At 40.0% G+C, this 15,113-nt stretch overlaps 1 protein-coding gene across 2 annotated transcripts; it reads left to right on the forward strand.

The window, feature by feature from the left end:
• On the forward strand, positions 4,895–14,404 carry C3AR1 (complement C3a receptor 1). Of its 2 annotated transcripts, XM_005680899.3 has the most exons (3): positions 4,895–5,199; positions 7,208–7,352; positions 11,019–14,404. In XM_005680899.3, the coding sequence occupies exon 3, from the start codon at positions 11,030–11,032 to the stop codon at positions 12,458–12,460; it is 1,431 nt and encodes a 476-aa protein (XP_005680956.1). In that variant the 5' UTR covers positions 4,895–5,199; positions 7,208–7,352; positions 11,019–11,029; the 3' UTR covers positions 12,461–14,404. The 2 variants fall into 2 exon arrangements, with proteins under 2 accessions (XP_005680956.1, XP_005680955.1); XM_005680898.3 differs by lacking the exon at positions 7,208–7,352 and having other exon boundaries at positions 4,971–5,199.

Genomic DNA, 15,113 nt, shown 5'->3' on the forward strand with positions numbered 1-15,113 from the left:
TTTCCTATTTGGAACCAGTCTTTTGAGGCAGGTCAGGTGGTCTGGTATTCCCATCTCTTTCAGAATTTTCCACAGTTTCTTGTGATCCACACAGTCAAAGGCTTTGGCATAGTCAATAAAGCAGAAATAAATGTTTTTCTGGAATTCTCTTGCTTTTTCAATAATCCAGCGGATGTTGGCAATTCAATCTCTGGTTCCTCTGCCTTTTCTAAAACCAGCTTGAACATCTAGAAGTTCATGGTTCACATATTGCTGAAGCCTGGCTTGGAGAATTTTGAGCTTTACTTTACTAGCATGTGAGATGAGTGCAATTGTGTGGTAATTTGAGCATTCTTTGGCATTGTCTTTCTTTGGGATTGGAATGAAAACTGACCTTTTCCAGTCCTGTGGCCACTGCTGAGTTTTCCAAATTTGCTGGCATATCGAGTGCAGCACTTTCGCATATTACACCATAAAATAACTAATACTTTATAAGAAGGGAGAGAAACACTCCAGAAATAAAAGCCCTATTCACAAGGTGCTTTCAGTAATTTCCTTCTTGATCTGCAATCTAAGTAATACAGCTGGAAGTTCTCCAACTGGCTTTTGTTTTTAATTTTTATCTATTTGGCTGCTCTGAGTCTTAGTTGTGACACGTGGTACCATCAATCTTCCTTACAATATGCAAACTCTTAGTTGTGGCATATGGGATCTACTTCCCTGACCCAGGTCCCCTGCATTGGGAAAGAGAAGTCTTAGCCACTGGACCACCAGGGAAGTCCCTCCAACTGGTTTTAATTGCTGTATAATCTTTTGAGAAAAAGGAATCAGTAAAACTGGATCCACACCAGAACAAACTTTAAAGACCCGAATTAATTTTTGGATTATATATTCAAAAGCCAGCATCCTTTTCAACTAAACATTAATTTTTCATTTATTCCTTTATTGGTTCTCCAGACACAGGTTCTTCCAAGCACGGCAGCAGGCACTGGAGATAGGAGCAAACTCTTGGTCTACCGGGGTACAGAAATAAATTCTTTTACAGCACTATTATGTACATATGTATGCATGTACTCAGTCACTCAGTTGAGTCCAACTCTTTGCAATCTCATGTACTGTAACACTCCAGGGGATTTTCCAGGCAAGAATACTGGAGTGGGTTGCCATTTTCTACTCCAAGGGATACTCCCAACCCAGGGATAAATTATTATGTAGCACTATTAGTATCTGTCAAATTTCTACCCGTTGTTAAAGCTCAGCTCTTCAGTGCATTATCTTCCTGTTTGCTTCAGTGAGAATTAGTTGTTCCCTCTTCCTGTTTCCAGGGTTACTCTGCTAACAGCCCTTACTGTATTATTATACACAGCTGTTTGTTTTTTCAATCTCCCACAGTGTAAACTACATGGATGTTTTATAGTAAGAGCAGAATACTTGTTATGGTACTGAACTTATTGAAAAGGCCCTACTTTTGCAAGGGGAATAGTTACCCCCTCCACTGTTGGTGGACATATAATCTGGTAGAGTCTCCTTAGTGGGAAATGACATAGCTTTCAAAACTGTGCATCAGTTCAGTTCAGTTCAGTCGCTCAGTCGTGTCTGACTCTTTGCAGTCCCATGAACCACAGCATGCCAGGCCTCCCTGTCCATCACCAGCTCCCAGAGTCCACCCAAGCCCATGTCCATTGAGTCAGTGATGCCATCCAACCATCTTATCCTCTGTCATCCCCTTCTCCTCTTGTCCTCAATCTTTCCCATTATCAGGGTCTTTTCAAATGAGTCAGCTCTTCGTATCAGGTGGCCAAAGTATTGGAGTTTCAGCTTCAACATCAGGCCTTCCAGTGAACACCCAGGACTGATTTCCCTTCGGATGGACTGGTTAGATCTCCTTGCAGTTCAAGGGACTCTCCAGAGTCTTCTCCAACACCACAGTTCAAAAGCATCAATTCTTTGGCGCTCAGCTTTCTTTATAGTCCAACTCTCACATCCATACATGACCACTGGAAAAATCATAGCTTTGACTAGACTGACCTTGGTTGACAAAGTAATGTCTCTGTTTTTTAATATGCTGCACATACATAAATTTAGCAAATACAATTCTAGGAAACTATTCTATGGAAATATTCCAAGATATGCAAAATATAAGACTACTCATTGAGGCATTGTTTATAACTGCTTAAAATTGGATAAAAATAGAATATCCACAAAGGGGAATAATTGACTAAGTGGTATAATACAAAATAACTTTAAAAGTATGATGTGAACTAATAGGTCCTGATATTAAAAGATACGTGACTTCCCAGGTGACTCAGTGGTAAAGAACCCACCTGCCAGTGCAGGAGACACAAGAGACGTGGGTTTGATCCCTGAGTCAGGAAGATCCCCTGGACGAGAAAATGGCAACCCGCTCTAGTATTCTTGCCTGGAGAATTCCATTGACACAGGAGTCTGGTGGGCTACAGTCTATGGAGTCGAGAAGAATCAGACACACATGACGGAGCGCCTGAACACGTTCACACACTGCTCTTCTAATTAAATAATAACAATAGAAAAAAATAAATACATAAGTAAAACTCAACTCTTGGCATTTTTCTTGGGTCTTTCTGCCTCAAAAATATTCCATGGAGATTTGGCTGCAAACAAGGGGGGATGTAGATGTTACTGTTTGTACAATAAGTTGATTCATATAAACTGAAACCTTTATTTCACATGTTTATATGTAAAAGGATAGTGTGAGTGGGAATTGCATTCAAGGTCTACTTTAAGGAGAAATCACTGACCAAGGTCCCTCTTCTGCACTTCTTCCTGATGAAACTAATTAATCCAGGGAATTAGTTAATCCAAGTAATTAATTAACTAATTTAATTTAATTAACTAGATTGCTGCCTGTTTTCCAATGTTTGAATCTCTCACCCACACACCAGACTCTGACTATGCTGCATTTATTTATTTCTATATTTTTACAGTAACAATCGAGAATGCAAGGAGATCAAACAAATCAATCCTAAAAGAAATCAACCATGAATATTCACTGGAAGGACTGATGCTGAAGCTGAAGCTCCAATACTTTGGCCAGCTGATGCAAACAGCCGATTCATTGGAAAAGACCCTGATGGGAAAGTTTGAAGGCAGGAAGGCAGGAAGAGAAGGAGGCAACAGAGGATGAGATGGTTGGATGGCATCACTGACTCAATGGACTTGATTTGAGCAAACCCCGGGAGACAGAGGACAGGGAAGCCTGGCATGCTGCAGTCTGTGGCGTCTCAGAATCAGACACAATTTAGCGACTGAACAACAATCAAGAATGACAATTTTATAAATCACAACAATATAGCTTATACACATAAAAATTTGAAGTTGATATGTGGAGGAAGAATGTAATTCTAATTACCTCAAATTTTCAAAGCAAGATGACTCAGTTCAGTTCAGTTCAGTTGCTCAGTCGTGTCTGACTCTTTGCGACCCCATGGACCACAGCATACCAGGACTCCCTGTCCATCACCAGCTCCCAGAGTTTACCCAAACTCACGTCCAATGAGTCGGTGATGCCATCCAACCATCTCATTCTCTGTCATCCACTTCTCCTGCCCTCTATCTTTCCCAGCTTCAGGGTCTTTTCAAATGAATAAGCTCTTCACATCAGGTGGCCAAAATATTGGAGTTTCAGCTTTAACATCAGTCCTTCCAATGAACACCCAGAACTGATCTCCTTTAGGATGGACTAGTTGGATCTCCTTGCAGTCCAAGGGACTCTCAAGAGTCTTCTCCAACACCACAGTTCAAAAGCATCAATTCTTCAGTGCTCAGCTTTCTTTATGGACAGAGAAGCATGGTGGGCTGCAGTCCATGGGGTCATTAAGAGTCAGGCACAACTGAATGACTTCACTTTCACGTTTCACTTTCATGCATTGAAGAAGGAAACGGCAACCCACTCCAGTGTTCTTGCCTGGAGAATTCCAGGGGTGGGAGAGCCTGGTGGGCTGCTGTCTATGGGGTCACACAGAGTCGGACATGACTGAAGTGACTTAGCAGCAGCAGCACATCCATACATGACCACTGGAAAAACCATAGCCTTGACTAGACGAAGCTTTGTTGGCCAAGTAATGTCTCTCTGCTTTTTAATATGCCGTCTAGGTTGATCATAACTTTTCTTCCAAGGAGTAAGCACCATTTAATTTCATGACTGTAGTCACCATCTGCAGTGATTTTGGAGCCCAAAAAGATAAAGTCGGCCACTGTTTCCACTGTTTCCCCATCTATTTGCCATGAAGTGATGGGGCCAGATGCCACTATGTGCCATTTAAACATTCCAAACAGCTTGTCACTAGGAATTCCCTGGCGGCTCAGTAGTTAAGACTTGGAGCTTCCACTACAGGGGTCACAGGTTCAATTCCTGGTTGGGGTACTAAGAGCTCACATGCCACAGTGCAGTCAAATAAATAAGGAAAACAGTTTGTCACCTCTTTTGAGAGAAGTCCCATAAATCTCGAAGGACCTTCCCAGATCTTAATTCTGCTTTCCTAGATTGCCCCAGGCTAAATACACCACTGTTATTTTCTACTATTCAGTATTTTACTTCTGCTGCTACTTCTATCATTATGGTCTGGATTGTTATTACAGCATTTGTTGTTGTTGTTGTATAGGTGCATATTCACACCAGATTGTGACTCTCTAGAAATAAGAATATAGTTTTTTGTATCATGCAAAAAGATACATCTGATTTCTGCATGATACATTCCTTGACACATACTAAGCATATAAGAGATGTTGGTTGAGATTTATTACATGGGGTTGTGAGGGTCATTCCCCCTAGTTACTCCTCACCCACATTCATATACCACTGGACCATTTTCTAAAACAAAACAAAAAAGCAAAACCCTATCAAGTGGGAAGTTCATGTACAAAAGTGCTTTCTTCAACCATACTCTGTACTGCTGAAAACTTCTGAGAACCATGCTCTTCCGCTTCTATTTTTTAACGTTTCTTATCTGAGACATTCAGAAGTGACTCACTTTGAAACTCTTCCTGTGGAGTCAGATAGTAGTGGAAAGTGTTGGGTTTGGTTTATCATCAGAAACGAAGAGAGAGAGGAAAGAGGAGGCGCTCATCAAAGTTCCTAACTGTACTTCAGGACCTGACTGTGGTCAAGGGCGGGGACCAGACAGGACAAGTGGGGACCTCCAGACTTGTGCAGAAGCCTTCAGCTATTGTCTCGGGTTTTTGGTAAGGAAACCTAGATGCACCTGATGACTTATGCCCAGCTTGTTCTCTTCATTGTTGGTAATGGTTTGAAGGTCATTATTTTCTATTTTCCCCTTCTTTCCCCAACTGTTATTTCTTTTGCTTTATTCCCATGTCCACCTTTTTCATTTTCTAACTATTCCATGTTCTATTTATCTTCGCTGTTTACATTTCATTCTGAAACTAATATTGAATTTTTACATCATTTTCCCCTCTCTTAAACTGGCTGTTTCTCCTTCTGATCTTTGATTCCAGGTTTTCCCAATAGTTCCATTTTCCAAATCAGTGATTATCTATTTTTCTTAATATATATATTTTTTCTATTTCATTTTGCTCTTTTTCTCTTTTATTTTTTTCCTCATTCTTTATTGCTACTGATTCTGTCATCCTGTTATTAGTATTTGATTCTGGTATCTACCTTTCTTTCCCTATTATAGCTAAATTTTAGTTTCAGGATATTACTTATCTTTTTAATTCTGACTGGTCAATTCAGTATTGAAAATTTAAAAATATATATATAGAGAGTTACTTTTCAACCAAAACCAATTCAGTATTGAAAAGTTAAAAAAAATAGATAGAAAGGTACTTTTCAACCAAACACTTGGAGAAATATAAAAAGTTACCTTGAACTGAAAGATTTTTAAGATTCTGATTCAGATACACTTTCATTTCAAAATGTGATATTTAAAGTATAGCTCATGCCAGATGATTCAGTTTCTTTGCATTGGAATTTTTCTCTTTTTAATCTTTATTATTTCCTTATTATTCTTTATTACTGTGCTGCTCTCGATGCCTTTCTCCGTTAGCAATACCAAAGGCTTTTCTGTTATGTGATTATTTGTAGTGAAAAGAGTTTTGGCCTGATAATAACTGGACCTAGGATTTGAGATCACTCTTAGTTGTGACTATGTAAAAGCCCCCTATTTGTTGAGTTTCAGTGTCCAAAACTACAAAATAAAAATAGAAACAAGAAGAAATAATTGCTAACTTTCTTTCAGCCCTTGAATTCTGTGACTCTCTCCATCTGTCTGTATTTTATGAATCGATGCGTGAATATGTGTGTAGGACAGGTGATCAAGGTAGCTGCCGTGCACGACAGCAAAGGAAGAGAGCCTGACAGGACTCGGGTATTAGAATAAGCAAGGCTACAGAATGGACAATGAGAAGCACTTCTTCTTTTTTGTTATTTTGTTTTCTTGTTATTTTAACTTCTGCTAATCCTGATGCTAGCATTTAGTCAACTCAGCAGAACAAGTCATATGGTATTCTGGGTTTCTACCAAAGGAAACATAAAATGCTGTTATAGCCAATAAGAATTGGGAACTAGAAAACAAAAGAAGGAAGTTAGAAGAGATAGCATCCTTACTGAATTAACTGAATAAGAATTTAAAGTTTTAATTTAATAGAAAAAGAAAAGAAACCCCAAGTATGAGCATCCATCCATTCAAGTAATCTTTAATCCTTACGTCTTACAAAGCATTGTGCTAAATTCTGTGGAGCAAGCATTTAGAAATAAGATATTTTTTTTTTACCATTATGAAACTTAAGACTAGAATAATAGACAAGACAGCCATGAAAATAATTGTAATGCAGAACAAAATGCACGGTTGCACGGAGAATACAAAAAATGGTTCAAATCCCACCATACACACACAAAATTTAGGAGGCTGAAGAAGTAAATTATGATTGGGATTATAAGAGAGGTTTCAAGGAAAATATATTTGAGCTTGATCTTGAAGAATGACTAGGATTTCAGCATAACTAGGATTTCAACAGACAGTGATTAAGAATGGAGGAAAAAGGAGGTTAAGGCAGAGAACATCATTCCAGGCCAAAGTAAACAGCAGTCGCCAAGGAGTAGAAAATGGCATTGACTTGGAATAGTGAGTTGTTCAGGAAAGCTATAAAGTAAGGTATGTTTACGGGAATGTTAAAAATTACAGTTATTTCCCTGGCAGTCCAGTGGTTAAGAACCTGCCTTCCAATGCAGGGTAGGTGGGTTTAATCCCTGGTCGCGAAACTAAGATCCCACGTGCCACAGGGCAGCTAAGCCCATGAGCCACAACCAGCGAGCCCACATGACTCAGCGAAGACCCAGCACAGCCAAAAAAAAAAAAGAAAGAAAAGAAAATTAGGTAAGTGTTATGTCATAGAGGCCAAGAGAAATAGAGTGATAAGAAGCCAGTGTAAAATAATAGGGATATCGTGGAGGATAAAGATAGAGGAAAAGATGCTTGTATTTGTTCTCTAGAGGCAGTTTTAGCAGAGTGATGGGATAGAAGACTAATTACAAAGGGTTAAGAAGTAGCTGGTGAGAACAACAGACCCCCCAAACAAGCCAGTATTCTTGAAAAAGAAAAGCTGCTAATTTAAAAGACTTAAGAAATATCCTGATGCAAAGTGGGATCCTTAACTGGATACAACTGTTGACAAATCAGCTATAAGAGATATTTTGGGGATGAGGGGGGAGGATAAAGTCTGAATATTCATCAAGGTAAGTCTTACTGTAAATATGGAGACTGCTAAATGATAAAAGTGATCAAAGAAAGCAGTTTATATAAAACAATATGCATTTACACCCAAGTTCATAGCAACAACATCCACAATAGCTAAAATGTGGAAGTAACTCCAATGTCTATTGACAGATGAGTGGATAAATAGAATGTGGTACACACATACAGTGGAATATTATTGTCTTAAAAAAGAGAATTCTGACACACACTACAACATGTATGAACCTTGAGGACATTTTGCCAAGTGAAATAAGCCAGTCACAGACAAATGCTATAGGATTCCATCTATACAGGGGATCTAGAGTAATCAGTCCTGAAAGATGATGCTGTGAAAGTGCTGCACTCAATATGCCAGTAAATTTGGAAAACTCAGCAGTGGCCACAGGACTGGAACAGGTCAGTTTTCATTCCAATTTCAAACAAGGGCAATGCCAAAGAATGTTCAGGCTACAGCTCAATTGCATTCGTTCCACACGCTTGCAAAGTAATGCTCAAAATCCTTCAAGCTAGGCTTCAACAGTATGTGAACCGAGAACTTCCAGGTGTTCAAGCTGGATTTAGAAAAGGCAGAGGAACCAGAGATCAAATTGCCAACATCTGTTAGATCATATAAAATGCAAGAGAATTCCAGAAAAACATCTACTTCTGCTTTATTGACTATGCCAAAGCCTTTGAATATGGATCACAAGAAACTATGGAAAATTCTTCAAGAGATGGGACTACCAGACCACATTACCTGCCTCCTGTATGCAGGTCAAGAAGCAGCAGTTAGCACTGGACATGGAACAACAGACTGGTTCCAAATTGGCAACGGAGTACCTCAAGGCTGTGTATTGTCACCCTGCTTATTTAACTTATATGCAGAGTACATCATGAGAAATGCTGGGCTGGGTGAAGCACAAGCTGGAATCAGAATTGCTGGGAGAAATATCAATAACCCCAGATATGAAGATGATATCACCCTTATGGCAGAAAACAAAGAGGAACTAAAGCACCTCTTAATGAAAGTGAAAGAGGAAAGTGAAAAAGCTGGCCTAAAACTCAACTTTCAAAAAAATGAAGATTATGGCATCCGATTCCATCACATCTTGCAAATAGATGGGAAAATAATGGAAACAGTGACAGACTTTATTTTCTTGGGTTTCAAAATCACTTCGGACAGTGACTGCAGCCATGAAATTAAAGGATGCTTGCTATGACCAACCTAGGCAGCATATTAAAAAGCAGAGACATTACTTTGCTGACAAAGGTCCATCTAGTCAAAGCTATGGTTTTTATAGTAGTCATTGTATGGATGTAAGAGTTTTGGACCATAAAGAAAACTGAGCACCAAAGAATTGATGCTTTTGAACTGTGGTGTTGGAGAAGACTCTTGAGAATCCCTTGGACTGCAAGGAGATCAAACCAGTCAATCCAAAATGAAATCAATCCTGAATATTCATTGGAAGGACTGATGCTGAAGCTGAAGCTCCAATACTTTGGCCACCTGATGCAAAGAGCTGATTCACTGGAAAAGACCCTGATGCTGGGAAAAAATGAAGGCAGGAGGAGAAGGAGACGACAGGGGATTAGAAGGTTGGATGGCATTACCAACTCAATGGACATGAGTTTGAGCAGGCTCCGGGAGATGGTGATGGACAGGGAGGCCTGGCGTGCTGCAGTCCATGGGGTTGCAAAGAGCTGCACAGGACTGAGCGACTGAACAACTAAGAGTGGTCAAACGCACAGAAACCAAAAGGAGGCTGGTGATTGCCATGGACTTCGGGGAAAGGGAAGTGAGGAGCTGTTTTTTAAAAGATAGAGAATTTCAGCTTTACAAGATGAGAAATTTCTAGAAATTGACCGTACAATAATGTAAAAAAAAAAAAAAACACTACTGAGTTGTATCCTTAAAAATGGTTAAGATGGTAAATTTTGTTACATGTGGTGGTGGTGGTTTAGTGGCTCGGTCATGTCTGACTCACTGCAAGCCAACTGTAACCCTCCAGGCTCCTCTGTCCATGGGATTCTCCAGGCAAGAATACTGGAGTGGGTTGCCATTCCCTTCTCCAGGGGAACCTTCCTGACCCAGTGATCAAATTCACATCCCCTGCATTGCAGACTGATTCTTTACCAACTAAGCCATTGTATTTTAACACAATTAAAACAATTTAAATACCAGTATGCACAGTGTAATCTAATTTCATTAAATTTTTCTTAATAAAAAATATATATACATATAGTACACATATATGAATGTGAATAAAGATCCAGAAAAATGTAAATTAAGATACTAAAAGTGTGGGAACTCCCTGGTGGTACAGTGGATAAGATTTTGCCCTCCCAATGCAGGGGGCCCGGGTTCAACTTCTGGTCAGGGAACTAGATCCCACATGCTGCAACTAAAGATCCCACATGCAACTAAGACCTGACATAGCCAAATAAATAAAAATGTTTTTTAAAAGATATTTGAGAGTAATCACTGACTAGTGGTATATAATATTTTTATTTTCTTATTTTTGCTTGTTTATGTTTTCTAATTTTCTTCATGAATGATTTCTGTTTGTGTAATAATCAAGCTATTTTACCCAAGGTATATTCATAAAAAACAAATAAGAAAGCAATGATAGGTGGTAAGGAAATCAAGGGCTTCCCAGGTGGTGCTAGTGGTAAAGAACCCACCTGCCTATGCAGGAGACTTAAGGACAAGGGTTTGATTCTTGGGTCGGGAAGATTCCCGGGAGGAGGGCATGACAATCTGGAGGACATGACAACCCAATCCAATATTCTTCAGTGGAGAATCCCATGGACAGATGAAGCCTGGAGGGCTAACAGTCCATAGGGTCGCAAAGAGTCAGGCACAACTGAAGCGACTTAGCAGAGCACATAGTTGATTTACCATGTTGTGTTAATTTCTGCTGTAAAGCAAAGTGACTCAGTTATACACTTACATTTTCTTTTTCATATTCTGTTCCATTATGGTTTATCACAGGATATTAGATACAGTTCCATGTGCTATTCAGTAGGACCTTGTTATTTAACTATCCTATATATACTGGTTTGCATCTGCTAATCCCAAACTCCCAATACTCCCCTTTCCCTTGGCAACCACAGTCTGTTCTCTATGTCAGTACAGTAGATTTTACATTGTCTTTCAGAGTATGTTTTTGAGTAATTCAAAAGTTAAGTGAAGTTAAGGAATATAAAATAAACCAGTGTTAGGGTCTTTGTGGCTCTCCATCTTTAAGTTAGAATTCTACGAATATGCTTTTTTTTTTAGTTTTAATATTTTTGTTTATATTTTTACAGAAGTTTGAGCAATGGAGTCTTTCTCTGCTGAGACCAATTCAACTGACCTACACTCACAGGCCTGGGATGAACCCCACGCAATTCTCTCCATGGTCATCCTCAGCGTCACTTTCCTACTGGGGTTGCCAGGCAATGGGCTGGTACTGTGGGTGGCTGGCCTAAAGATGCAACGGACAGTGAACACAGTTTGGTTTCTCCATCTCACCCTGGCTGACTTCATCTGCTGCCTCTCCCTGCCCTTCTCCCTGGTCCACTTGGTTCTCCAAGGACACTGGCCCTATGGCTGGTTCCTATGCAAGCTCATCCCCTCCATCATCGTCCTCAACATGTTTGCCAGTGTCTTCTTGCTGACCGCCATTAGCCTGGACCGCTGTCTGTTGGTACTCAGGCCAATCTGGTGCCAGAATCATCGCAACGTGGGAACAGCCTGCACTATCTGTGGTTGTATCTGGGTGGTGGCTTTGGTAATGTGCATACCTGCGTTTGTATATCGGGAAACGTTCACTATAGACAACCAGAGTATGTGTGGCTACAATTTTGGTCACCATGGCTCATTAGATTATTCAGACTTCACCCTTGATCTACTGGAAAATGGGTCTTTTGACAGCTCCATTGCTGATCCGCCTGGAGAAATGGATGACAGGTTAGATTTCTTCTCTTTGCAAACCAAGGATCGGCCTTGGGCAGCCACCACTGGCCTCCATTCCAAAGAATTTCAAAGAACTTCTAGAGACTCACTCCCTACGGATTCAGCTAGATTATCTGTTCAACATCCACATTATGATTTATTTCAGTCTGCTGATGGAGTCTCAGCTACACTCTCCAGTGACTTTCCCATTGAACACCAAACTCACCCCTTGGAGAACTCATATTCTTTTTTCCCTGCTGATTTAGAGTTTTTTTCTAACGCATCTGAGCTATCACAAGGTTTCCAGGATGATTATTTTAGCCAATTTGCATATGACCATCAAGTGCCAACACCCCAGGTAGCCATAACCATCAGTAGGCTAGTGGTGGGTTTCCTGTTGCCCTTTATCATCATGGTGGCCTGTTACAGCCTCATTATCTTAAAATTGCGTCGGAGCCGCTTCACCAAGTCTCGGAGCAAACTCTTAAGAGTGGCTATGGTGGTGGTGGTTGTCTTCCTTGTCTGCTGGGCTCCGTACCACATTGTTGGAGTCCTCTTATTGTTTACTGACCCAGACACTCCCTTTGGGGAATCTCTGTTGTCCTGGGACCATGTGTCTCTTGCTCTAGCATCTGCCAATAGTTGCTTCAATCCATTCCTCTATGCTCTCCTGGGAAAGGACTTTAGGAAAAAAGCAAGACAGTCCATGCAGGGAATTCTGGAGGCAGCTTTCAGTGAGGACGTGACACACTCTACCAGCTGCCCCCAAAACAAAACCTCTTTCGAAAGAAACAGTATCAGTACAGTTGTATGAAAACATGGAGCCATTGACCTAAGCAGAGGTTCTTAGGCAAATGCAACATGTTTCTTAAAAGACGGGAGAGATGGGGAGCAGGGGGGTTCTTGCAGAGACTGTCAAAGAATCCATCTGGAGGTTCTCAAAGTGTGGTCCCAGACTAGGGGCATGAGTATCACCTTGAAAGTTGTCAGAAGTACAAACTCTCCAGCCCCACCCCCTGCAGGCTGGCTGAATCCGAATCTCTGGGGGTGGGGTTCCAAGAGTGTTTGCACAAGCTCTCTTGTTTCTGATGAATGCTAAACTTGGGAATCACTGTAAAGATAGTCTATTTCGATCCCAAACAAAAGCACCTGTGAGATAAATGAGAACGCAGTCTGCTTAAAAATGATGTTTAAAAAAAAAATGTTTCCATTGTCAAATATTTTCTAAATTTCCTTCCAGATTCAATTTAAAACCATTTTTTCTAGTGCTCCCTGAGTGAAAGATGATCTTTTATTCAATGGCTTTGCTGGGGTGATGGCAGTGGTGATGGTTTTAAATGAAAAAAATAAAAGTGCAAAAAGAAAAAGTCTATAAAAACAAGGAACAGCTCTAAAAGGACTGTTTATGAATAAAGCTGGTGCAACATGTGAAAAACAAACAAACAAGGCATTATGAGACTGAGTTGGGAGCAGAGTACAATGCCAGTTGCCTGCTACTTGGAATATTTCTGGATACAGGACACGGAATTGAGTTGCCTTCATTACAGCTGCATAAGCATCTATTGCGTACAGACTACTTAGGGCACCTAAGAACTTTCTCATGAAATGGTATATAAGTCACAGTTTGGGCAGATGGCTCCTCTGTTTGTTTGCTCTAACTGCTTATTAATAGAAGCATCTATCTTTCATTCTTTTTCTTAAGCTCCTTAATTCCCTTACTTCTCTCCTGCCTCGAAATCTTCTTCCAGGCTTTTGCCTCTAATAACCAATACTTTCATAACATACAAATGACTCGCTTGCTCTCACTACTTCCCAAGAAACTTATTTCAAACAAAAGGAGAATGAGTAGAAGATGAGGCAACTATTCTTGAATTCACTGCAAAATAGCTGAGTACCCTCTGGGCTTGTTACCCATCCAACTCCTAAAAACACGACTGTAGTTTGGTGTGTATTTTCCACACCAAAATTATCAGATGTATCTGGGGTTTTTTAAAATTAATCTTTACCAATGTAATACATGCACACAGTTTTTTAAAGAGAAACCAATGCTCATAATGAAATCTAAGAGGTTTCCTGCCCTACTCTGGCCAGCTTCTCCTTCCTCCCACTCCCACTTCCCAGAGATAACCCTTGAAACCACAATCTGAGATTTTCCTTCTGAAATTTGCCATGTTTCTAAGTCATGACCTTATGATGGTAGTTTTTGTACATGATAAATGACTTTTTGTTTCAGAAGAGGAAGAATTTTTTCTAAACACCTTCATATTTTGTGTTTATGCAGCATCCCAATATCCATTAACCATCATCCTTTAATTTGCTCACAAGCACACATTTTCTCCTACTTTGTTGATCCATTCCAACCACCCTTCTTTCATTTTTAAAAAAGCATTCTCCAACCCTATCACCTTCTCATTTTTTTCTGTATATGAAGTTTTATGTATGGATATTAAGTCTACATTTTTACGCTTGTTGGTACTACAACTTAGCCTCATCTGAGCCCAGTGATTTAACCTGAAACATAGAAAATGAGATGTTTTAGACTTGCAAAGCACTGTTCTTTGTTAAGTGGTGGAGGGGACAGTCTGGACTACAAATGAGTTATAAAGTGCTATGTGGAAAATTTTCAAATCATTAGGAATGCTCTCACTTGTGCAATAATGATATCCAAGATGATGTGATTTGTCATGCTACTTTCCAGTTTAATCTGCTCATATATTTGATGTGAATAAATGCTTTCTTTCTCCATGGTTCCTTGCAAGGCTCAGAGATTCATGGATCCTTTTAATTGTTTGACACTCAGGATGTATCATAATCTCTAAACATATAGCAAATAAACCTCATAGTGGGTAGCTGTAGGCTTGCTGTAATGACGATTAGCTAGTTTCCTGGAAACCCCAACATTCTCATGGGACCCTGGATAGAAGTCTCAAACTCTTAGGGCTAGTGAAGAGGATACCAGGTTGAATGATCTTGGCATAATTATCCCAAGTTGGCATACCTATTCAATAGTTGACATTTCTGGACTCCTTTTGAGAGTTCTGTTTCCCTTGGAAATGTATTCTGAAGAAATCCCTAGAATTGGAATCCCCTCATTTTCGATGTAAAACTCTGGTGAGTACCTGTAAGCTTTGCCCAAAGTCCCAGAAGGAGAGCCAAGTCCTTCTCAAATTGTAGTTATTTTTAGTCTTTAAAATACCCCAGAATGCAAGCAAGACAGTTTAGTTCACACATCAAGCTGCAAGGCGGGACGGACTGCCTCTCCCAACAATATTTTGCAATAATTAACAGCATTTTAAAAAAAATTGCTAGAGCCATGCTTTTAATCTTCCTTTCTTATCAATATTACCAAAAACATCAGGGTCAGATCCCATGGGGGAACGAGGGGGAGGGGCAGTAGAAAACAAATGATTTCACATTTCCCTTTTCCCTACTCTGGCAAAAAAGAAATTCGAGACCAGCACCAGGAA

Source organism: Capra hircus, chromosome 5 (genome assembly GCF_001704415.2).
Source record: "Capra hircus breed San Clemente chromosome 5, ASM170441v1, whole genome shotgun sequence".
Taxonomy (NCBI): Eukaryota; Metazoa; Chordata; class Mammalia; order Artiodactyla; family Bovidae; genus Capra; species Capra hircus.